Source organism: Tauraco erythrolophus, chromosome 4, assembly GCF_009769465.1.
Source record: "Tauraco erythrolophus isolate bTauEry1 chromosome 4, bTauEry1.pri, whole genome shotgun sequence".
Classification (NCBI taxonomy): Eukaryota; Metazoa; Chordata; class Aves; order Musophagiformes; family Musophagidae; genus Tauraco; species Tauraco erythrolophus.
In genome coordinates, this window is record NC_141468.1 from 22,105,496 (window position 1) to 22,131,467 (window position 25,972).

Sequence of the window (25,972 nt, forward strand, 5' to 3'; positions counted from 1 at the left end):
AAGCTGATTGCCCCTCCTTTTCCCTGCCTCTTCCTCTGCACTGGAAAAGTAAGTAAGCTACCACTACAATAGGCTTTCCAGAAATCTGAAATCCACAGAAAATAAGTGTTTCTGATCAGTCTTGTAAACAGACCTCAGATAAATATTAATTAAAATAGATTACAAAGTAATATGACATTGGTCTTGATACAGGGGGGAAATGGCTGTGCGAGTACAGCCCAGACTTTTTTTTTATGTCTGGTAGCAATGTCTAATTTCACCTTTTGTCTGCTGAAATCCTTCTTGTCTTTGAGTAACACATGAAAATTGTGTGAGTTTTTAAAATAACCGCTTCAAATTTGTGTTCTGTCTTCAGCTGGGGAGAAAGAGTACTGTAAAATCCAGTTTGCACAAATTGGAGTGCATAGTGTAGCTTCAGCTGTGTGGTCAAGAAACGTTTGCTATCTTGAGTGAAGGTACAAATAACTACATTAATGACACAAGAGAGTAAGTGGGAAAGGGTTTGGCAAAACTTAGAATTTTCACAGAACTGTAGTAAAAAGAAAATAAAAGGCTGACAAATACAGACAGCTTCTGGTTTGTGTGGGGCTGGTGGAGGGTTCTGTTTTATGAGCCTGTTGTTGCCCTGTGATTTATATGCAGATATACTTCAAAAACCTGCTCTTCGTACTGGAATTGTTGGTGGGGGAAATCTTTACCCATGAGGGAAATGAGCTATCTTGGTATAAGTATGTACCTGAGGAACTTGAGCTGGCAGTGCTGCACTGGGTACCAGCATGTGCAGCTGTATGTATCTTTGCTTCTGAGTGATGTTACACTTTGGGAGACCTCAGTGTATGTATGGCATTTGCCTAGTCCAGTTATTCTAAATTAAGCATTTCAGTTTTTAATCATGAAACTCTAAAAATAACTTGCTTCTGTAGTATGGTGTTGTCCAGGAGTGTTAAGGCAAGAATATAACCATATAAGACTATGATCAGAGGAAGAGGGGTTAGTGTGACAATGCTGGACACGCTGACTGAGATTTCTTGTAAAATGTTGGGGTTTTAAACGCTGTTGTCAGTAATGAAGAGCTTGCATGTACAGGAGTATAACTTAACATTTGATTTTAAGTACATATTTCTGTGCTAGCAGGATTAAATGCCTGCATATCTTTATATAGGTATCTGTAGATATAGACACTTATATATGTTTGTGTATATATATGTGTGTATGTGTGATTATGCAGTGGTTGAATTAGATGTAGGATGAGGCATAGGTATGTCCAAGCAAACACAAAAGTGATGCTTGAACTCTAAATTTTTGTCAAAGCTGAACCAGAGCTGCATGTGTAGACATGTATTTGCCCACAATAAATGTATTGAGTAAATGTTTGTGAGGTTTTTTTTTCAATAGTACGTTGGATTGTTTTTATCTCAAAGGAAGGAAAAAAATAACAAACTTACAGAACATTTAGTGTGTGTTTTCATTCAGTCACCTTTACTGTAGTAATTTAAAGTTTGTCAGTCAACTTTGTCTTTTTTTTTGTTTGTAGATGATGCAAAAGAATTGCAGTTGCCCAATCAAGATGAACAGAATGGCTTCCTTCAACAAGAAAATAGAACCTTCATTTTTTAGGATTATGTCTACAACATGAAGCATTTAACAGTAGCTGTCTTTGAGAACATTCATCTATGACCTGAAATGTCCTGATCCTGGGGAAAAAATGAGATTCCATTAATTAAGTCTATAATTTTTAAATGCATTTTTATGCCTAATCATATTTGCTTATGCACAACACGGATACAGAATTCATAAACCAGAGATTATTTTAACACACATGCACATTTGTGTTTGTGCATTCAGTACACAAGATACATCATTTAAATCAAAGATTAAATAATCTCTAAAATTATCCATGTTTATTAATAAATGAAGACTTGGCAAGAAGAATTTGTCATCCATGGACAAGAGTGAAGCAGGTTCCCCCAGAATGGATAGTAATTTTGTATTGGGTAAAATCAATAACTTAAAAGTGGAGCAAGAGGAAGACAGCATTAACTGTACTCTAGAAAGAATGGATATAAAGACAGAACAAGATGATTTCAAACATGCTGACAGCAGTGATGAGCAGGAAGACAAGGAAAAGAACTTTATTACCAACAACCCTGGCAAATATTTATCTACAGAAAATGAAGATGATTATGGATCTCTTTTTTCTCAGTATAGTAGTACGCTATATGATGTAGCAATGGAAGCTGTGACACAAAGCCTCCTTTCTAGCAGAAACATAAGCTCCAGAAAAAAGTCACCTGCTTGGAACCATTTTTTTATATCTCCTAGAGATAGCACTAAAGCAATATGTATGTACTGTATGAAAGAATTTAGCAGAGGAAAAAACGAAAAGGACCTGAGTACAAGTTGTCTCATGAGACATGTGAGGAGAGCCCATCCCACCGTACTAATTCAAGAAAATGGAAGTATGCCAGGTATATCCTCCTTTTCTTCACCTACATTGTTACTGCCACCTCAGTCCGCAGATGTTGGAGATCTGAGTTCTATGTTATCGCCCATAAAACTGGTCAAGAAAATGGCTTCTAAAATACCATCTCCAGATAGAATAATTGAGGAATCTGTTTCCATTGTTTCTTCTGAAGAAATACCAGATCTCTCAGTTTCTGAAAAGTGCAGCAAAGAAGAAGTCATGGCTGGGTCATCTCCACAGCTACCCAACAACCAGTATGATGACGGTGTGGAGAATGTAGCAGAAAAAAATGTTGTAATTCCAAAGAGCACATCAGGTTCCAGAAGGAGATCTGCTGTCTGGAAACACTTTTATTTGTCGCCTCTAGATAATTCTAAAGCTGTTTGCATCCACTGCATGAATGAATTCAGTAGAGGAAAAAATGGAAAAGACTTGGGAACAAGTTGCTTAATAAGACACATGTGGAGAGCCCATCGTTCCATTGTCCTGCAAGAGAATGGAGGTGGTACCAGCATACCACCTCTCTACACTGCACCTCCAACTCTGTTGCCTTCTTTACTACCCTCAGATAGTGATCTGAATTCTATGTCCTCCTCTCCTGGAAAACTAATGAAAGAATCAGCTTCTGTTTCTTCTTCTCCAGACAGAATCTCTGAGGAAATCCATACTAATCTCTCTTCTGGAGATGCTCTAGTGGAAGACTCAATGCTGTCATCTTCTGATGATATAGGTGAAGTCCCCTTTGTTTCATCTCCTGAGAAACAGTGTGAGGGATTAGGTCCACTAATATTTGAACCTACTGCTGTATTTCAGCAAAATAAAAGGATTATGAAAAGGCTTAAGTCGGAAGTTTGGCACCACTTTTCACTGTCACCTGCAGACAGTCTAAAGGCAGTATGTAGATACTGCAGTTGTATGATAAGTCGTGGTAAGAAAGGAGATGTGGGCACAAGCTGCTTGATGAGACATCTGTACAGACGCCATCCCGATGTAATTGGAAACCAAAAGAGCTTTCTCGATGTGAGTTTGGCAAATTCTCCTTACGCCACTTTGGCGTCTGCAGAATGCTCATCCTCAAAGTTGACTGACTTGCCTACCATGGTTACACATGATAATCAAATTATATTTCCTGTTAATAGTAAGAAGACCTCAAAACTGTGGAATCACTTTTCAATTTGTTCTGCAGATTCAACGAAAGTAATATGTATGCACTGTGGACGTACAATAAGTAGGGGGAAAAAGCCAACGAATCTGGGTACGAGTTGCCTTCTAAGACATTTGCAGCGGTTTCATAACAACGTCTTGAAAACTGATGTCTCGGAGACAGTATTATCCTCATCTACGGATAATCACATGCCGCTGAGCACAGAATTACTAGGATCTTCAAATTTTGATGAAACCAATGACAAGTTTTGTGACTCTCACCCAGTTGCCAAAAAAATCACAAGTCTTGTAGCCGAAATGATTGCACTTGACCTTCAGCCATATTCTTTTGTAGACAACATTGGCTTTAACAGGCTGCTTGAATACTTGCAACCTCAATATTCTTTACCTTCTCCATCTTACTTTTCTAGGACAGCAATTCCAGATATGTATGATAATGTAAAACAAATAATTATTTCACATCTTAAAGAAGCTGAAAGTGGAGTCATCCATTTTACATCTGGAATATGGATGAGCAACCAAACACGAGAATATCTAACCCTGACGGCTCACTGGGTAACATTTGAGTCTTCATTTCGACCACAGTGTGAGGATTACCATTGTTCAGCGCTATTAAATGTATCACAGATTGATTGTGACTACAACGGAATTAGTATTCAGAAGCAGTTAGAGTATTGGTGGGAAACGTGGATTACTTCCATTGGCCTTCAGATTGGGATTACTGTTACTGATAATCAGAGCATAGAGAAAACTTTGAATGAAGGTGATCATTCAAGTGTACAATGTTTTAGTCACACTGTTAACGTCATTGTAAACGAGGCTATTAAAAGCCAGAGAATGGTTCAGAATTTGCTTAGTATTGCAAGAAAGATCTGTGAACGCGTCCACCGGTCAGCAAAAGCAAAAGAGAAGTTAGCCGAGTTGCAAAAAGAGTATGAGTTGCCTCAGCATCAGCTAATACAAGATGTTCCATCCAAGTGGAATACATCATTTCATATGCTTGAACGCCTTATCGAACAGAAAAGGGCGATCGATGAAATGTCAATAGAGTGCAGCTTTCGGGAGCTAATAAGCTGTGATCAGTGGGAAGTCATGCAGTCCGTGTGTCACGCTCTCAAACCTTTCGAAGCTGCAAGCAGGGAGATGAGTACACACATGTCTACTCTAAGCCAAGTGATTCCAATGATTCATATACTTAACAGGAAAATAGAAATGCTGTTTGAGGAAACAATGGGCATAGATACTATGCTGAAATCTTTGAAAGAAGCTATGGTGAGCAGATTGTCCTCCACGCTTCATGATCCAAGGTACATTTTTGCTACACTTCTGGATCCCCGGTATAAAACATCCTTATTTACAGAAGAGGAGGCTGAACAATATAAACAAGACTTAATCAGGGAGCTGGAAATAATGAGTTCTACCTCAGATGATGATAAACCTGTTTCCAATGGATGTGATATAGGTTCACCATCTACAAATTCATATGGGGAAGATAATCTTTGGTCACTCATGGGTGACATGAAGAAAACAAAAGACCTGAAAGAGAGAGCAAAGTTACCAGAGGAAATGGTGCTTTCTTACTTGGAGGAAGAAGTGCTTGAGCATAACTGTGATCCTCTAACTTACTGGAACTTCAAGAAATCATCTTGGCCAGTACTGTCAAAATTGGCTGTCAGGTTCTTGGGTTGTCCACCAAGCATTGTTCCTTCAGAGAGATTGTTCAATACATCCAACGAAAGCAACAACTTTAGTCAGTCAAGGTTAATGATTGAACACTTTGAAAAGCTAATCTTTTTGAAAGTGAATCTTCCTTTAATATACTTCCAGTATTGAAACTAATGAACAAACTGCTAGACTAAATCTATTGTTGCTCACTGGATATTAACTATCTATAACTCGGATTTTTAAATTGCTCCAATAGGGGCCATGTATGACATCTAATCAGTGACTATAATTCCAAATTTTGGTTTCCTTTTTTCAGCTTTCAATATGTCTACATGTGCCTTATTCATAGTACTTCAGGCCAGATATTGTATATATGTTTTTTAAAAGTTCACACTAGAGATAGCCTGTCTTGTCAAATTATACAAAAATATGTAGGTTTTAATCCAGAATTGTAAATGAACTTTAAAAATGCTCAGTCATTTGTTTTAATAGAATGGCAAAAAAAAAAAAAAAAAAGATGTAAACAGTTCTATTCTGTAGTTTTTTATTCAATTATTATGTAAAAACCATAAACCAGGTACTGTATTTTAGTTGAACATTGCTTTAATTGCAACAAAACAGCTTTTGTAGTTGTCAAAAGAAAGCTGTACATGAAAGATGGAGTTCAAGCCATCTTTTTATCGTGGTGTTTTTAACTGCAAGCCCTAAAATACTTAAAGGATTAAGAAGAGTTATTGAGGAAGATGTGTTTACAGGAGACTGTTGACTTAGAATCTGAAAATAAATCTTAAATTTGAGATGATATAGAATGTCAGTTATACAGCAATCAGTAGTAAAACTTCCCTTTCTGGGTTCTCCTGTTCAGGTTTTACATTTTGACTGAACTACAGAAATATTCTGGGTATTTATAAAGCTCTTTGGAAGTCTTATCAAAGTTTGTGATTTAATGCTCGTTATTTAATACCGTGTACAAAAAGAAGGCAAGAAACTTAACCACGAAGACTCTGATGTCATTCTAAAGCCTTTTCTAATCTTTAGTGCATCGAAACTATAAGGTTCCCTGTTGTAAAAATTGAGCCCTTACTCCTAACGTAATTTCAATTGTGTAGAACAGCCTGTCTTAAAGCTCCTAGTACAGAAATAACCGATCTTCTGATTTTTCAGTAATAGCCTTATGGATATGGTGCACTGCTTAGAATTTTATGTAGTAGGGTTGATTCTTAACTGTTGGTGTCCATCAGGCAAATGGGATATAGAGCCCTCAAAACTTCAAATAAGATGGAAGAAAATAGCCAGCATTTTAATTTGAAAGGAACGTTCTCCATGGTTTTTTAACTGTAGGAAGAATAATCTTCTCATTTCAGTTTTCATTGAATACTTTTTGGGAAACAAGTCATCATTTGCCTATGACCTTTTAGAAAAGTTGTAGCTTTGTTAAAATACTGTACCTATGCCTAATCTAATTTTGCATTTACTATGTTTTAGTGTATTTATAAATGGTGAACTCAGTTTCTGAAATTAAACATTTTATTTGCAATTTTCTAGTGGTAGTCAACACTGCCTTTTATTTTCAGATGGATTTAGGATAACTATTGAAGGAAAATTAATTGATACAATTGTAATCATAAGTATACTGCAGAACATGCTATGTGAAAAGATTGGTTTTCCATTTGGACGTAAGCCTGGATTCCTGTTCTTTTCATTTCACTCAAGCTGTTCAGCCTCAGGAAAATTTGTTGAGTTCTTTCCCAAGTGACTTTGGTTTCCACACGATGTTTCTCTAAACATTTTATGGTTTCAGGTATTTCAATTGTTATTCCATCAGTTATGTTTACACCTGTACTATTTATGTAAATTATTATATAGTATATTTGGGAAAAAACTAATGCTGCATTTTGTCTCCAGTATTTTAAAAGTTAACTTTTAATTCTATCAACAGTCAGCATTTCTTTGTTCTTCTAGGGTTAAATGAGAACAGCACGTTTTTCCTGCAGTAATAAAGCAATTTGTTCTAGTTTATGTATAGTTGGAACTAGGTGAGTTTGAAGCAGCTTATTGAGAAACATGTTTAAATGGCTACTGGTTAATTATTATCTCAATTTTTTTCCTCACATTTTAACTGTGAATATAACCTTGACCTTTGTAAAGGAGATGTTTAATCTCTCTAAACCAGTAAAGAGGGAGGTAGAGGATGAAGAAACTTTGGTGGGTTTTTTTGTTTTGGTTTGGTTTTTTTTTCTTCTTTTTCAACAAGTGATGGAATTTTCACTCAAGGCTTGAGTGTAAATACGGCCTTTGGCTTAAAGCACTGTAGAGTCATATCATACCAGCAGGACTGCCGGCAGTGAACAAGGTTACCTGAAAATCCCAGTTCTCTGGAAACAAGCATCTCTGTTCCTCTGAAGGCAGTCTCTAATGTAGCTTCTCTATCCAACTCTCATGGGGAAAGTTGGAGTGATAGCGTTTTGTAGACCCCAATTTGCATCTTATTGTATGGATACTTAATTGCATAGACATGCTTTTTGTCAAAACTTTTCCTGAGAGCGTGAGAACTAGTGGCTATTTTTAAAAGTAAAATTTTATCAGTTAAAGTTAGTCTACTTTATTTGTACCTGCAATTTCCTTTTCTTTTCTTTTGAAGGGCTTAGTTCTTAAGACCACACTGTTTCTGTGACAGCTTGGTTAAGAATTATCCATAGGCTTATGTTAGAATTTTTATAAAGATAATATGCAGGCCCAAAAGGCCTTGGAATGGGAATACATAATTCTTAAAAACTTAAATAAAAATAGGAGAGACTGAAAGCACAAATTTGCTGGTTTTCGGTTGAAAGCCTTGATCCTTCTTTATGAGTTAGGGAAGCGTCTCCATCTTCAGTTCAGGCACTGCTGCCTTTGAGAAAATAATGACTTCAAAAGAAGGGCTGAAAGCTTTCATTGAAGCATTGAGGTAAGTTATTGAGTGGGTGGGTTTTGTGTTGGGTTTACTTTATTATTTTTAATATAAATTCTTGGTGATTGCTAAAACTTCTGGTTTTTTCCAACCCTTCTCATATTTGTAATGTATAGGAAACTCGCCTATTTTTACATTACCCTCTTTCCAACAGTAATAAAGCACAAGCTGTTAACAGTGGGAGTTTTCATCAAGCTGAGTTTGTGCTTCACCGATCCCTGCAGCAGCAGACAGTTCCCTAATGCATGATGGTGACCCTGCAACAGTGATACTTATTTTATTATTTAAACAGTTAATTTCAGTATGTTATCAACTTTAGAAATAAATTTAGTAAGCAGACTTTTTTTTCCCTCTTAGCATAAAAAGTAAAGTGTGGATGGTACTTAAGATGATACGTTGTGTCATCCTAAGATTCTTGGAGCTTTTGCTTCTTTTAAGAGTAGGCAGGCGTAACACCTAATGACACACTGCAGCAAGAAATATTTTGTAGTACTAAAGGTAGGAAGGGCAAGAAGTAAGAGACCTGCAACAGCCTTTTCAAAGAACTGAAGTCTTGCAAAGGGTATATAATGGCAAGTATCTATAGGATCTGTATTATGCTCCAGAAAACTGTGATAACGCTCCCCCCACATTGCTCCTTTCCATTTGACCTCTTTCTCTACCCACCAAGTAAAAGTGAAGGAAAACTGTTTGACTGCAGAATTTGGCCAGTGAGCATTTATTCACTAGGAATACTCAGCTTCTGCTTGCTCCCTAAGGGTAGTTTCTGAATGCACAATGAACTGAAATCTCTATAGCAGTTTAAGTTTCAGCATAAGGATGTGATTGATTAAATGTACATATCATAGGATGGTTACACTGTAGATGACAAGCTCAAAGTAGATATTCACAGTTGTTGAGAAATTGTCCCTTTTAAAGTAGTGGGTTTTTCTGCTACTATACAGAGCTGATCATAACAAACTTGCATTTAGGTATCTCCAAACACAGGGAAAAAAAAAAACACAAATACATATAATTAGCAAATAACACTTTATGATTACAGGTTAATTAGATTTCATGAACTAAGCATTTTAGTCTTCCACAAATAAATTCAGCCTTTGCGTTATTCTTAGTGACAAGAAAGAGTGATTCTTTACGTTCTTGGTTTCCTTGCAAAACTGACCCCAAAGTGCTCCGTTTCGTAAAGTGAGTATGCCAACCAGGAATAACCACCACAGTGATGCCCCCAACTCAGGTATCAATTTGAATTCCAAGGGCGAGTTCAATGCCTAGGCAGTCCCTGCCTCCTTTTTTTTTTTTTTTTTTTTCTTTCTGTATGGACCAATTCCTTCTTCCAATTTCTTGATTTAAATTGGCAGTTTTAAAGGAAAAGATGGGACTCTGTTTCAGACAGCTATTTTACCTTACACTTGCCGTAACTGGCCACAAATCAAGCCTTGGTACAGAACCAAGGGCAGCTGCAGCTGAAATAAAGCAGCATTGGTGAAAGACTGCCTGTGACAGTAAGATGTAGAATTTCAGAAGAAACACTGGCTGTCTGTGCTATCATAAACAAAGGTCTGAAATGAACAACCAAAAGTAGTTGTAGTTGCTTATGTTTATCTAAAGGGCTGATATAAAGTAAGTAGTTGTATACAAAATGGATCAGTTACATTTAGCAATCATAGTATTGAAATAAAAAATGAAAAACTTCATGGAGGTATTCTTTTGTCATTTAACTTCAGGAATTTTTGCAAACACCCTTTCAGTCTTCTGTGTGGTATGGTAAGCAGATAGCGATACATTTCATTTAAGATGTAGCTGAGATGAATTATGTAACCAGCTGAGAAGGCTGTGGCTAAACAGTCTTGCTTACATCGGTGGTAACTCAGCTTGTGGTTTTGTTCTTTTCTTGCAAATAGAAAGTGAAGTCATTTGTACAAGAAAAGACTCTTTGAATACGAAGTTACAGGGAAAGCTCTCAGGGTGGGGGTGGAAGAGTAGTATTTAAGAATGAGCACAGGTAATAAGAGGAAAGCAACACTAAACTTCTGTATAATTTCTGTTACGTATGAAGAAGTGCTCTTGGATGCAAGGGAAACGCATGCTCTTGCACTGAAATTGAGAGAGAGCAAACAAAGGCTTAAATTTTGTATGGCCTTTCAAGCTCCTTTGCGTTACGGAAAACTAGAAGGATTCAGGAAGATAGGAATGGTCCTAGAACAGCTGTAACTGCAGCAGGAGAGGCAGCACAATCTCAGTCTTGTTTGCCTGAGTGCGTAACCTGTCTCACCGTGGGGATTAGTGAAACGGCCAGGGAGTGAGAAAAAGAGGTGTGATCGGTGTTTCAAAACGTGTCACACAGTTACATTGCATTGAGGTTGTGTTCTGGCGGCTGAAGTGAAATGGACGGCAAACGGAAGAACCCCAGACACATTCTGGCCTTTCTCAGCGTTAACAGATAAATATATTTTATGTTGGATCCAATACAACCATTCTGCAGGACCCTCCACCCCAAATTTGCTCTTGAGAGAGAAGACCTCTAGCAAGCACTTAGGGCAGGTATAAGGTAAATACAGTCCAATATTTTTTTCCCAGCTCTGAATGCTCTACTATTTAAGAGACTTTCTGAACTGCAAGTTGTTCCTTGATCTTCCAGATCCGAGGGCTGGAGCACCTCTGCTATGAAGACAGGCTGAGAGAGTTGGGGCTGTTCAGCCTGGAGAAGAGAAGGCTCCGGGGTGATCTTATAGCAGCTTTCCAGTACCTAAAGGGGGCCTACAGGAAAGCTGGAGAGGGACTTTTTACAAGGGTGTGTAGTGATAGGACAAGGGGCAATGGATTCAAACTGAAAGGGGAGATTTCGATTAGATCTAAGGAAGAAATTTTTTACATTGAGGGTGGTGAGGCACTGGAACAGGCTGCCCGGAGAAGTTGTGGATGCCCCATCCCTGGAACTGTTCAAGGCCAGGTTGGATGAGGCTTTGGGCAACCTGGTGTAGTGGAGGATTTCTCTGCCCATGGCAGGGGGGTTGGAACTAGATGATCTTTAAGGTCCCTTCCAACCCTAACCATTCTATGATTCTATCTTTGGTTCCTTTAGTTCTTGATGGGAAAGTGATCTATTTAACCCTGTTTTGAAGCACCTTTTACTTTCAACATCCAAAAACATCCTCTATCAGCAAGTTCCACAACGTTTTTCATGCAATTGCTTTATCTAGTTTTACAACACAGTGTGTCCTAAATCTCAGGCTATAAGACAGTGATTATTCACCGTTTCTGAGTGAGATGACACGTTTGTGTCCAAATCATGTTAGCCTTGCTCTTTACAGGAACAAGCATTGCTTGTAAGAAATTAAGTCAAACTTCAAAAGGCAATGCATGATGCTACACAATGTTTGACCTTTGCGGAGTTTAACATGACATTCTAAAATAAATCTCATTCTACAGCAGCAGTATACATGTTAAATGCATTTTATTTACAACTCCATTCTGTGTTTAAATATCATATATGTAACAAAATTTATAGATGGACTGTGCTATCTGTCTTTTGCTTTATTCAGGTTAACTCAACCCTCACCGTGTTTGAATACACTCACCATATTTCTCCTTTTGCTAAGAAAAACTATACTCTTGAGCTAGGGTTGTTTGAAATCAGTGCAGACAAAAGGAATTTCTCTTTTAAGAATGTGAATAGTCATGACAAACTTATTAAAGTCCCTTCAAAAGTTCCACCAATTTAGTTTTTGGAGTGTCTCTTATCTGCACCATTTATGAAGTAACTTTCTTTCCCTTATGCCCCCTCAAACACAGAATTTGTAATACTCCACTTCAAGCTTGTAGAAGAGGTGAGAGACTTCCTTAATGCCCTCTTATATCTAAGGGAACTCCACTCTTTCTTTCTTCCATGCAAGAACACTGAATATTAATCTATGTTAAAGCAGAAAATAAGTTCTATGTTTCTTGTGGAGTTGAAGAAAGACAATGCAGGACTCGGAAATGAGAAGATGGCTTTAGTTTCTATTCCAAATACTGTTTGTTTATTGAAAGCAGCCTTTAGGGAAAAACTGCAGTAATCATCCTAGTTTGACAACTGCCCCTTCTTATTCTGGGTGTGGGCTACCACAATATTCATGGCCTATGTTGGAGGGGGTTACCCATGCTGCCACAGAAGTCCTACAGCCACAGGTGCTATGATGCTGCATGGGTCATGATGTAGCCCTTTGTCTACAAGCCCAAACAGGCTGCGGATCTTAAAACTAAGCATTTTTCAAGAACCACATATGCAGAGCAGGATGCAACAGGACCTAAATAGACTTCAGACGCTGTTCAAAACCGCAGTCCAGTATCTCTTTCCTGTCTCCTTGAATGTATTTTACCTTTATCTACCCCAAACAGATACACTAAACAGGCCAATTCAAGCTGACTGATAACTTTTGTTTTCATCAGTGGTGAGACTGTGAGCAGTAGGACATACTACTACCACAGCTGAACACCATCACAAGTGCAAGTCCAACAGGTAGCACCCAGACACCAGAACCAAAGTCTGTGGAAGGACCCAATCAGACATGTGTCTGACATTCAGCAAGATTAAACTCTTCAGATGCCTAATGTCCACATATTCTGTGCCACTTCAGGCATTAGTTTGAGATGCCTACATTACCAGTTTAACAGCCCTAGGCAGCCCTACGTTTTCTCTGTAGCTAGTAAAGGCAAGTTTCTGCGGAGAGATTCTGACAACCAGGAATTTAGAAAGCTGGAGTAACTATACACCTCACTTCAGCAGTGCAGACATTTGACTATGCTTGGGCAAGATAAATTTTTGTTTAGGTTATTGAGTTGTGGATTACAGTGTGGGGGAGTTAGATGAAGTCAATGTTCAGGCTTAACATAAGGGCCTACATCCTTACTCAAAAGTTTTCCTTTGTATTATTCCAAATTCTCAGCTATTTGCACATGCACTTCCTTCTGTCTCATGAGAATCATCTGATGTTCAAATTGGCTCTGGAGGAAGTTCAGTTTTCTTCTAAAGACAAGTCAAATAGATAATACTGGAGTGATTTCAATTTCAAGAGCAGCCAGAGACTGGACCAACAAGTTCTGCAGGTTGTTTTTGCCAGATCTGCTCAGCGTGAGGAAGCCTGCGCAACAGCAACAGCCACCCACGGGGGAGCAGGCTCCACCCCACCAGATCAGTTCCTCTGATACATAATCTAGAGGATAAAAAGAAAACATGGTCCTAAAAACTGAAACGTACATGGGTAGGTAAAGGTCCCTGAATGAAGCACACTTTTAGAGTTAAAAAAGAAAACAAAAAAACAAAAAAAACCCCAAAAAAACACAAAAACTCAAAACACTTTATTCAATAAGAGTTTTTTACTCAAGCTTTCAGTCAACATGGAATAGTTTTCTTCCCATGATTATTTCAGCAGTACTGATTTTTTTTACACTAGTGGAGCTGTCATATTACAACTGGCCCTAACCAAAATTCTAACTTGTTTCCTTAGTTAACCCTTAACTTCTTCCATTCAGCAATCTAGGCAGACATCCTTAACAAAAACATGTAACAAAGAAGAGACTACAGAGCATGCTATCTTATTCGAGTTTATAGAATGCAACACACGGCACGTTAGATCATTCCTTTCCAAAGGGACTACTTAATAAAAAAAGGAAAACCACCCATCTTCTTAAAGTGTATTCAAGTGAATATTTTCATAGGTAAATTTTTGCACTGCAAATTAAGTTAATATCATTACAGCAGAAGAGGGGAAACATTATTTCAGAAAATCCTTTCCTGTGAAGTCCAAGCTGCTGCTTATTCATGAACTGTTGGAAGAAAGATAACCATCCTTCAATACTGAAATCTGTTATGAGACAGTGCTTGTCAAGAGGTCCAACTGCTTTTTAAGTGAATCTTTCAGTTTAATTAGTTTGGTAGCCTACAGGGCACAATTAGGTATTGTGACGAAGCTACAATGAACATGGCTTTCCTATGTTGATAGCATCATTAAGTTCCACAGAGGCAATCTGACAACTGAGGGGGTTACAATCCTGCAGATACATCAAGTAATACATCTTTGCACACATAGATTACATGTCAAATTATTGCCGTAGCACAAACCTGTTCCATTATGTATCTTGTATAGGACAATTAGAACATTCCTGCGCTACTTTATGAAACAGCTAGCTACCCAAACCAAGTAGACGGGCTTCACTTAATACCACTGAACTTGTAGGTAGCCTCTCTCAAACATATCCAACAATACAACTCAGTATTTGAGTATATACTGACTAGGAATGCATTGTAATATTTATGTAAGAACCAGGACGGAACTAAATACCAATCGGTACAAAGATTTTCCGTGCCTTTCCACAGAAGCTGAATTGCAGTGCTGGAATGACAATTTGCTGCTGTCATAGATCATTCAGTCATCAGCAAAATTACATCAAAAGACTCACTTAGAATTCACAGTCAAGATGACAGAGGAAGTTTTTCCAACAGTACTAATTTTGGTTTCAAGTTTAAAGTAAAAGGAGGTAGTGCAGTCAGGTTCAACCCAATTTTACTGATGCCAGGTATATTTGCCAGTGGCCTGTGGGTTGTCTTGTAATGTGATATTTGAAGAGGGTTTTTTTCCATCAGTATGTGTGTGTAAGAAAACATCAACTGGTCTCCTGGTTTAACATCTTCTCTTTTGTCATACCTGTAAAGAATAAAGAAGGCTTATTTACATTCCTCTCTTTACATATTAAACATCTCCATTATTGCAAGGGCATGTAGCATCCAAGATGAAACACAAAAGGAACTGTAACATTCTCAGTTATCTCTCCTGATTAAATTAACTAGTACTGGAGGAGAAAATAGTATTGTTGAGGAGTTTAGGGAGCCAGTCATTCCATGCAAGCCTTTCTCCTGCTATTGTGGTATAAATCAGGACTCCTAGAAAATTTCTCATTAGTCCTCTATTTGCATTCTGTGGAGAAGGGACACCAAAGCCTAAGACTGTAGAAAACTCGACTAACTTTAAAATTTTACTCCACAAGAATTGCAGTTTGGATAAGTGTAGGGGTTTGTTCTGTTTTGTTTTTTAATTAAAAAAAAAAGTTATGAGGCACTTTAGCAGAAACCTTTCTGTTCTGGTAGTCTTACATTAAGGTAGGACTCTCAGAGAATAGCAGAGAGAATTACTTGGACGCTGTAGGAGAGAAAGAACAGCCTGGCAATTATAATATTAACTTGGCACTTGTTAATTCTGGGTTCTAGTGAGTTCTAAACCTCTTAAAAGGAGTTATATTCAATCTAGCCATAGAGGATGAGAAAACAAGTGACTTAAGCATTTGACAGGGATGTGAAAGATCTAGCTTCAGCCACTCTGTCTAATCTAAGCTCAGAACTGAAGTTTGTTATCTCACAGAGCTGCATGAAACTCCCTCATTTTATAGAAATTGAGATAGATCTCCCTCACTGTCTCATGAAGACACTGTTCTACTTTGAAATAGTTATTCGTTCACTGAAAGAGAATCAGGTGGAATTTACAGCCTAAGGGTTAGAAGATGCTCATATTGGACATAGCAGCCTGATGGAGTCCTCAATCCAACAACTTCAAAAGGGGAAGAATATGATAAGTCTATCCCAAAAGACCCCGTAGACCACTATTAAGTGTGCTTCCAAAAGTGGGAGATCTGGATTCAGATCTTTGCTCTATATCCTAGAAAAACATTCTACACTACTGATAGGTAACAGTCCGGAAGGCATTGATTACCATGGAGGTTACTTACCTTTAGTTTGTTTATGACAAGACGGTCTTAGGCTTCTAACTACAAAAGAGTGTCCATGCTCTGTAACCCAAGTGCAGAGCAGTGCCCAGTCCTTCACCCTTTCTGTTGCCTTTTTCTGTGAACTCTCTTCTACCAGCTTTTGAAGCTCCTATTCCTAGGTACCTGATTCCTCCCACGCAATTCACAAGCAATTTACTCAAGGCTGTGGCTTTTCCTACAGGCGCGGACACTGGTAGGGAAGTGGTGCAATCTCAACCCTACATACTCTTAAAACGCACCTAGGATTAAATCCAGTCTGCATCTTTTGCAACGTGTGTCTTTGCAGGCCTGGCTTCTCATCTGCCTGAATTCTCTGTGAAAAACTGGAAACAATCTCAATTTATATTTTTACAACACTCCCTGACATAGCAGTTACTAACATTTAAGATATTCAAAGCAAGTACTCTACAGCAAACTAGAGGATTTGTAAGGATTGTTAACTAAAATTTTGGCAACCCAGAACAGACCTCAGACTGACAGAATCCAGTGTCAATGAAGACACCATATAATGCAGAATTAGACTTTGCATGCTGAACAAGTGCTTTCTTCTAACAAAAAAAAATTGCACGCTAATTTCATCTGTTATTTCAAAAAAAATCACAATACCACTTGGAATGGTACATGCCTCCAAACTGGCAGAAGGAATGGCATACGTTGTAACAACTTCACCAACTACTAATTTTGCATTTTCTTCATCAGCAAACAAAGGGCCTTTCATCTGGCTGCAAGCATTTCTGAATTTTATTATTTTTAAATACTTTCAGCTTACACAGCATATTTATTCCTGGTTCAAACAGACTGCACTAATTGAAGACAAGACTGTAACACCTGTCCTGTGTAAGAATCTGCATCAAGCTTCTTTCAATCACCCTTTGAAGAAAAATAACAGATCACTTGCATTTTTCTTGAGGCAAATAGATCTAATCTGAGCACGCCACTGGAAGCTGTTAACTCTAAGACATTTTTATTTATGGATTGTAGTTATCCTGATGAATCATCAGCCTTCATAGCCACTCCGTACATAAATCTGTTTTCACCTGATGTACACAGTCTATGAAAATGGTAAATTAGTTTTCACCCATCTGAAAGGCTGTCACTTCCTTGGACAAAAAGAAAATAGACAGCTGGTGCCACTAAACTTTGCACTGTTGTGCTGTCAGACAAAGTGGTAGCTCTGTGTATGATGCTCAGTTGTGGATTTTGCCTGATTTTTTTAATGTGAAACTTCATTATTTATCAGCCCTCGCTTGAGGCTTGTTTGATGAGTAAAGATAAAAGTGAGGGAGACAAACTGCTCTGTAGCTGCAACACTATGAAACATCTATCAGTGACAGGGATATTATTCGTTCACCTTCCAATCCCACTACACTACAGCCTTGCAAGCCCATAACAATCCAAAACCCACCATCTCAAAAAGCTCACTGAAATTAAGCATCGTATTTAGAAAGTAGAGTTGTATTCAGAGTAGCGTGTGTGCTTAAGTATATGAAAAAAACAAAGATTGGAACATTTTAGCTATCACGCCTGTTCTATCACTTGTACTTTAATAGTCTCCTCCTGACTGTTCATGACTTAAGACTTTCTCTAGATCGAACATGCAAAAAAATATTTGATATAAACATTGGATAACAGATTTAGATTAGATCTTAGGAAGAAATTCTTCAGTACAAGGGTGGTAAGACTTTGGAATAAATTGCCCAGAGAAGTTGCGGATGCCCCCTCCCTGGAGGTGTTCAAGGCCAGGCTGGATGGAGCCTTGAGTGGCCTGGTCTAGTTGAGAGGTGTCCCTGCCCATGACAGGCAGGTTGGATTAGATGATCTCTAAGGTCCCTTCCAGCCTATGCCATTCTATGATTCTATGATTGTTAACTGTGAACGCAATTCAGCTTTAACCTGTCCACACCATTACAATACTATGAGAGAGTACAGAAATAAAATAAGGCATAGCAAGCTCGATGTTTTTTTATAATTCCCCCAGAAGCATACTTTTCCCTTCTTCCTCTTTACTTCCAAAATACTTTTATCTCTAAACATACCAATAATTAAGTTTTTTCATCTGATCCTGAAGACTGTAACTGGGGAAAAAGAACTCCATGCTCAGAGTACTTCTGAATCCAAAAATCTGCTTGTATTGCCTTTGTTTTGTGCAAATATGAAGTGAAGCTTTGTGTCACTTTCTGCTGAATCATTTTCATTAAGATGACATTTTAAATTAGAAACCTACACTTCAGCTGAAGAGGTACACCTAAGAAATCAGAAAGATGCCATTTTTTTGTTTGCATTCTGAAAATCAAACACCATCCCACAAATGTCTCCTACTACTCATTTCAATATTCTGATTCTTAAAACTACATCGCTGCTGGTCACAGTAAGAAAGCGCTCAAGTGCTTTTTCTCAGAGCCAATGAATGTGACTGATAGTCCACAACAGCAGCTTCAATGCCATCTATGTGAAGGATGTTCCACATAAAAATAGACTTTGAATATTAATATGCAGTTAAGCCTTGCATTGCCACACATCGCTCAAAAACAAACGAGAAGATACCCCCACAATTATATACACTGTTCTGCCAAGAGCAGAAAAGTGTTCATCTACAGCTGAGTTTTACAAGATCTAGCAAGGTATCAAATGTGGCTGCATAAAAGATACTGGTGTTTTAGTATGCACTGTCTCTGATGTATTTCAAAGATTCTACACTATTTAGGCAAACCAGAACCTACCATAACAATTAAAAGAAAAGTTGCGGTGCTCTATTTCTGAAATGGCAGCACCGTATACATCAAAATTCTCTGAAGATTCATTGTTCTTGACCTGGCTTAGTAAATATGCTGTACCAGAAACCGCATCTGTTGTCGCGGTTGTATACGACCAAGACATCTGTGATGCTTGCCCCTGTGCATACAGAAAAAAAGGAAAAAGCAGGCTCCTGTCTTCAGATCAAAATACCTCGTTCGTAACATACCTCCAATCCGAATTGATTTCCAGAAACCGAGAAACTCCTGTTTGTGCTGCAGCCACATCTATATGAACAGACACGTCTACATAAAGAAAACAAAGTACAGTTTCAAAATTCTTCTAAGAACACTCTGATTAATAAACTAACAAAATAGTAACAGAAAAGATGCTTGTGAATAGTGTGAAAAAGTAACATCCAATACATGTAAAGATACACTAACAAAAACCCCTGCAATTGAGATCAGGTGAACATATCTCAAGCTAACTTTACATACCTGCTGTTGAAGGTACCAACTCATGCAACTTCTGAATTGCCACTCCTCCAGGATAATTGAAATGTGAAACATACAAAGATGTTCCCGAATAAGCAGCATTAACTACAAGATGCATTATAACAAAGAAAGATCCAAGTTTGTGCAGCCAGGATTTCCGGTAGTTATTCAGACTGTTGAGGTAGTAAAAATGAGTAAGAATAAAATGTTATTTTTCTTTCATACTGGTCGTTGACTATTGTGACTGAAATTTTATGAAATCTCCACTGCTAAATAATAAAGACTAATGCAAATTTTATTATAATCAAGGGTATGGAATGCAATTATTATCCATTTCTAAAAGAGTAGCTTCTAGTGACATTCAAATTAGAATATTCTTATTAATAAAGCTAATAACAAGCTCATCAATAAAGCTATGAACGTATTCTCTTTCAAAGAAATTCAGAGTTTAACTTCAATTTGTTTACTCAGTATACCCAAGTTTAACTACTTAACACAAACTCCACCTTTCATAAACCCCAACCTGTGTATTAAATATCTTCTAAGGTAAGTTATGTTAACAACACAGCAGTACACTGGAATGTGTCTTTTTCTCTGGTGGATAAAATAAACTGCATTATAACAGCCCAACAGTAAAATCAGGGATCTATTCTCGACTCTGCCCCAGACTTGCCAAACGGTCCTGTCTAATAATTTAACTCTTCTTTGTCTCCATTTCCCTCATTACTCGAATGGGTACAATAATACAGACCTCCTTTCTAAAGCATATGAAGATCTGAAGATGATCCAGATTCCAAGATGAAAAGAAGTGCATAAAAATAGTACTAATAGCTTTTCTTTTGCATTTTCAGAGAGAAAAAAAACCGCAACAGAATTTTGAACTTACATTCGTGAGCACATTTTAGCAGCCACTACGTTGAAGACAGGGAAAGTATATATGATAAAACGCAGCTCTTTGTGCGGGAGAAACGAATACAAGAAAACAAAGCCCAGTGCTGGCAAAAGTAATATCCGAGTTCTCTTTTCTGCTACACCTAAAGGTACAAAGATAATACTGCATCCCAAAGCACGAGGTAGGGCTGAATAGAAATACCACAAGAAGGGGGAGGTCTTCAAGGTGAAAAGGAGAGTTAAGGATGCTTTCACTGCTAACAAGCGAAGTAACTATTCTTTACAGTAGCACACACAAATTTTGCAAACATGCAGTATACTTTTTGTATATCACATTCTTCCAGGCATTTGCTTTCTTGCCTTACCCTTTCGAGAAATAAAAGCAGCAGCCTAACTACATTCACATCACCTAACAGAGGCACATCAAATGGTGCTACTGATGGGCAACATGAAAAACCAAGGGGAAGACACGTGGCTTTACATTGTTAGAACACAAAGAAGCAAGAAGAAACAGTCAGCAGAGGAAAGCTGAAATTTACGGAAAGATCTAAGAAACAGACATTGTCTCATAAGCTTCAAATAATGAAATACTAGATGAAAAGTAGAACTTGACACCTTAACTGAGTCTCAGAAACAGGTTATATCAAGTCTTTGCTATGGTTGGTAGCATCCAATAGATCTTTTTCCCTGGATGTTTCAAAGGATACTCCCCAGTTGGAACTTTTGTTTAAAATTGTGTTATACCACAGCACTTTCCCCTCAGGCCACACAAGTTGCCTCCAAAATAGAGAATCCACAGCAACTGTTAGCCCTAAAAAAATTAAAGAAATACAAGTCTGCATGAATTAAAAACTAGAGAAAAGCAAACTAGCACATCCAAATTGCACATTTACTGATAAAATCAACATAAACTGGAACATGTATTGTAAGCCTCACCCAAAGCCACACAGAAGGTTGAATCTGTCAGTCTTGCAGTAGAAATGCAGGGAAGGGAGGCACTTCTTAATAGAAGTCTTAACAGAAGCATGTTAGATAGGAATTTCATTGAGATTTGCCCCACTCCAACCCCAGGTGTGAAGAGCAGTGGTTTAACTAAAGTTTGTTTTAAAAGAATATTAGAGCATTAAATGTAATAAATGGTAAGAAACCCAGGTTAACTTGAAACGGTACTAAATGGATTATTATTGTAAAGCTGACAAGAAAAACAACCTCTAGAAGTTTGCTACTATTTATTAGGTAGGAGGGAGGATGGAGGATAAGGGATGAAAGACAAAAAGAAGAGCAGCAAATCTATCAGCCTCATCTCCTCCACTCAGCTCGACAACTGCTCTGGTATTTAAGAAGTTTGCTCAGAGATGGAATGTGAGTATCAGTGCCTAATTCCCATGGGACCTCTGAACTCTTAAGCTGCGAGGTGCCTTCAAATTCACATGGCATGCTATTTTACTGTTTCTGCTGTACAAGCTGTGGAAGGGACAGCACACTACCAGAGGTCATCATCAGGCATCTGACAATAGCATTTTTAATTAGGTAGGCTGGCAGAGCAGCCTAAAGTATTTACATGCATATGCATGAGCCTCCCATGGATGGGCAGAGACAAGGAGATTTTTCTAACACTCTAGCGTGGACAATCACTTCGGCTATTAAAATTAATGTAATAAGGAGACCTGAACTGTGACTCTCTCCACAACCCTCTTGCTTGGTATCCCTGTCTGTCACACTGTCGTATTTTATCCTGGGAATGAGCTTATCCTCATGGTAATAGATACTAAAACTGATAAAGCATGTATAGCTACAGCCAGGTACTAATTATACTCAGGTCAACTTGCATGTCTAAGCCTTTTTAAGATCAGGACATTGTATGGTAAGCATCTAAAGGCAGCAGCCACAGTATCTTTCTACTGCTCTGTGCACACCTATTTCTTCACAGGGAAATTTTCAAAGAAATAAATAACCTTCTCATATTATTAGCAGAAGAAATCAGACCAAAAAAAACCCAACAAACCAAACATCAAAAAAAACAAAACAAAAATCTCTAAGGGCCAGGTCATCAGACAAGTCAATCAAATCTCCACACTTCTGTTGAATTTAATACATGCCATTTGTTTTTTTCCAAGCAAACACTTACCCAACCAAAAAATTCCAGCAGGAACAGCATGGGAAAGCACCTTGAAAATGGAGATTCTTTTAGTTAATACTGTCACCAGGAGCATGAGGCCTAACAATATGCAGAGCTCTGATCTGAAGACTATAATAGCCAAAGCTGAGAACCAAATGAATGGCCTTTGCTTTTGCTGTATCCAAAATGTTAACGCCAGGAGCACTGCAAAAATAAATAAAACACACCATTTGACACACTGAATGCTTCATTTTCTAAACGGCAACGCTTTTCTCAATGCTAGCACCCTGTTCCTCTAACTTCCCATCAATCCCCTCTTGGTTTTCCTACCATTTTTAGTCCAGAAAGTCTTCCTCTGTTAGAGAAATGTAATTTGGAGTAGCACACAACTTTCTACTGCTGATGCTTAAGTAATTAGGAAAAGGATAATCACAGAAGCAACACATGGGAACTCTTCCTAGACAGTATATTTAATAGCTTGGGGGGACACCAAACCTTAAGGGAGTACTAGAAGCCTTTCAAACTATGATTCTTAACTATTATTGCTCAGTATCAGCTGAAGAGTTACTTTATTCTCTTGGCTGAGTATATCCCATATTCATGGTAATAGCAACTCATTTCAAACATGAAAATGAGACTACAGACTGCCACTCAGGGAGAAAGAACCGTAAATCCACTGGCGCGGTTAGCTGGAGACACACTGTATCTCTACAGATGAAGTTGCCTCTATTTTTTTCAGTTTAAATCACAAGATAACACTGACTACGTAGTAAAGCGGTCATGATCCCAAGGAACACATGTGAAATATTAATAGTACAAAACCATGAAACAACTTGTATTTTTTAATACCTGCAGGAATTATCTAAGAAGTTTATTACCACACAGTGTTTATCTGATTATTCAACTGCTTTTTGTTTTGTTTTTCATTTCTGATCTATACAGGTTCTTACATCAACCTCACAATTTTATTAGTTGAACAACTTGCACTGAAGCATTAAGTGACTCAGCTGACATCTGTCACATGTGGTTAATCTTGCCTCTCATCGTCTCACGGGAAAAACTGTATGTGCAGAGTAAGGTTTCGACTTTGATTTTTTCCCCCTTTTACTTTAAGTGCACAAACTGATATATTTGTAGATAACTCCAAAAGAGGAAGGTGGAGAGGTTGCGGTGGGAGTTTGTTCCACAGTCTCACGAGAAAGCAGTGTCCTGTGTAGTCTAAGTTCACAAACTTGTTCTGAACTGCAGGTGTACCTACTGCCTTTCAATAGCTCTATGTTTTATGCATCAGATATGTGTGCTCAAACCTTTAGTTAATCAAAGCCACCTGACAAACTCTACATATACTCAGACTCAATACAACTTGATTGTAAGCATATATGGTAAAAAAAAATAGAAAGAAATCACGACTGCTAAAGTTTTCTAGTCTTGTTATCTCACAATGTAATCGAGCACATACAGGAATTTGGTCTGACCACACGTTTTCTGTACTTTAACTATTGATACATTTGAGAATAATTTTTATATTTTAAAATTATTCCTATGCGAATACTTACCAAAAGGAAGTGCAAACACATTAGGGAGGGTGCGTGTACAGTAAAACATCAAATGAAACTGAGTAACAGTGATGAGACAGAAGACTGTTGATGTAGTTGCCCCAAACTGCTTTCTAACTTCTTTTTGCAACTTCCACAACGTGTAAATCACACTGAGCCCCAGGCTTCCTCGGACTATTAGAAGAATAAAAATGGGAAATGAGAGTAATATCAGACAGATCACTGATGAACAACCATGTTACATAACGGAATGGGAAGAAGTTACGAAGAACAATACTGAAGATATTGTAATACAACCTACTTCAAAGGAAAAAATCCCAAAACTTCCCCATTAGTTTATCTATTTTAATCCACCTTTAACTTGTCTGATACTTTTGCACAAAGGTCAATGCTTCTATGCCTAAATTAAACAATATTTTCTGAAGCGTACATGGAAGTACACATGAGAGTGTATTCTCTGAAGACACTTGCTTTTTCTACACTGTCTGACATTGTTAGCACAGACTTTCTCTGTGCTGTTAGTTACTCCAAAGAGAAGGTGGAATTGGCCTGTTGGCTCTAAGTCCGTACAGTTTGCAAAACCCCTCGTTAAGGAGAAGAATATCGCATTTTAACCACTGATCCGAACACTGAACGTTACAACAATGTCATTCATTAGTCCAGTAGTAAAAATATCTCTATTCTGATGATTTAAAGTTTTCATACCTATCAGCTGGGAGTAAAACTTGGACATTCTTAGCACAGAAAGTACATATATAGCTGGGCTGGAAAGAGCAGCAATAAAAATTGGTCCAAGGAATGTTCTTGGGACAACTCCGGGAAATTCATGATGGTCATACTGCAAAAAGGGAAATCTAAGTAAGATGGGCAAATCGGAAACAAAGGAAAACTGAGATAAATCATATTCACATTGCTTTATCCCACTCATATAGCAGGGAATTGAAATCTTTAACAGTGTCCAAGAAAGAACACCTTCTTTCCAATTTACCTTATCCAAGTCCAGCTGGTGGTACACTACATCATGGATAGCTTGTAGGTTAAAGCTTTCCTCCACTTTTGTAAAAGGACAGACAGTTAAATGAACAAAGGCCACAACAATAAGCAGCAGCAGCAACGGGAACGACCGCCCACTCGAGCTCCTCTTCTGAGCCATACTGGGTTCAAAATTCACATATACTCTATTAGAAGTAAGAAGAAAATTAAAAGAAAATACATTAATAACATGGTATGAAGTGTGCAAACAGAAAAAGAGATTGGTTATGCAAGGAAAACACACTACAGTACTGTAAAAGTTTAAACAAAGACTAATAAATTAAAAAATTCATCCCATTTTTTATATGCATTCGATGAATTGAGTAGATAGCCAAAAACATATTCAGGCAGCATTTCAGGGTTTATGCCGCTTTCTGTAAACATTAAGGTTTTAATTTTCACCTAAAAAAACTCAGAAAACACAGACCCTACTTAAGAGAATATTTCCCTTTGCGTCTCATACTGCCACCACTGCCAAGAGTGCTACCTCAATTATGTCTACATTTTGTGGGAGAGACAGCTTTGTAATTTACTCTCACTTTAATCTCACGCTGGATTTACACATGATCTTCAGAACATACTCACTTGTTTGTCTAGGACTCTGAAACCAGTGGGAGAGGAACCACGAGGATGAGAAATTGCTCGTAAGAGAGTACTTTCATCTTTTGAGTGTGCCAGCGGGTAGGTCTGAACTTGGCAAGTGAAGGACGAATCCCCTTTGGCACCCTCACCACACGTCATTATGGCATAAGAGGGTCTGAACCCCATCCTTTGCACTCCTACCCAGAAACGAAGGCCACCTCTCCCTAGTGCTTAGTGTCACGACCCTGTGCTGAGCCATTCTTGTGGTAGTACTTACGATGCATTTTATCATCATAAAATCATGTGTCCAGGTGATGCCAGAGCAAATACAGCATAGGTATTGTCATGGGTAAACAGCTCCTCTTTTCTAGTTTCAGATTATAAACCAGTTAAAAAAAAAAAAAAAGTAGTGATTTTCCATGACCATTTCCAGCAAAAACATGGTAATCTATTTAATGTTCTTTTAATTTAAGCTTCTCACTTTTTCTAAGTTTACAACCAAGAGATTTTAGTTATTGTTATTCT

At 37.9% G+C, this 25,972-nt stretch overlaps 2 protein-coding genes across 2 annotated transcripts; one reads left to right on the forward strand and one right to left on the reverse strand.

Moving 5' to 3' along the window:
• Positions 1-1,941: 1,941 nt before the first annotated feature.
• On the forward strand, positions 1,942-5,565 carry ZBED4 (zinc finger BED-type containing 4). Its single transcript, XM_009985790.2, has one exon. It carries the CDS (start codon positions 1,943-1,945, stop codon positions 5,459-5,461), a length of 3,519 nt encoding a protein of 1,172 aa, XP_009984092.1. The 5' UTR covers position 1,942; the 3' UTR covers positions 5,462-5,565.
• Positions 5,566-14,159: 8,594 nt separating this feature from the next.
• Positions 14,160-24,986, reverse strand: ALG12 (ALG12 alpha-1,6-mannosyltransferase). The gene is made up of 9 exons (XM_009985791.2): positions 24,822-24,986; positions 24,539-24,671; positions 23,834-24,007; positions 22,287-22,481; positions 20,866-20,969; positions 20,154-20,377; positions 19,271-19,440; positions 19,003-19,078; positions 14,160-14,926 (listed from the first exon to the last, which is right to left on the reverse strand). Exons 1-9 carry the CDS (start codon positions 24,984-24,986, stop codon positions 14,695-14,697), a joined length of 1,473 nt encoding a protein of 490 aa, XP_009984093.2. The 3' UTR covers positions 14,160-14,694.
• Between the last annotated feature and the right edge of the window lie 986 nt (positions 24,987-25,972).

Excerpts from the sequence above, each read along its gene's own strand:
- ALG12 (XM_009985791.2), bottom strand. The coding sequence starts at position 24,986 with ATGGCTCAGAAGAGGAGCTCGAGTGGGCGGTCGTTCCCGTTGCTGCTG. Across the intron at positions 20,970-22,286 it reads TGCTGGAATTTTTTGGTTGG|GGCTAACAGTTGCTGTGGAT; the intron begins GTAAGTGTTTGC and ends TAATTTTTTTAG. Across the intron at positions 20,378-20,865 it reads ACAAAAGTTCCAACTGGGGA|ACCTCCCCCTTCTTGTGGTA; the intron begins GTATCCTTTGAA and ends TTCACCTTGAAG.
- ZBED4 (XM_009985790.2), top strand. The coding sequence starts at position 1,943 with ATGGACAAGAGTGAAGCAGGTTCCCCCAGAATGGATAGTAATTTTGTA.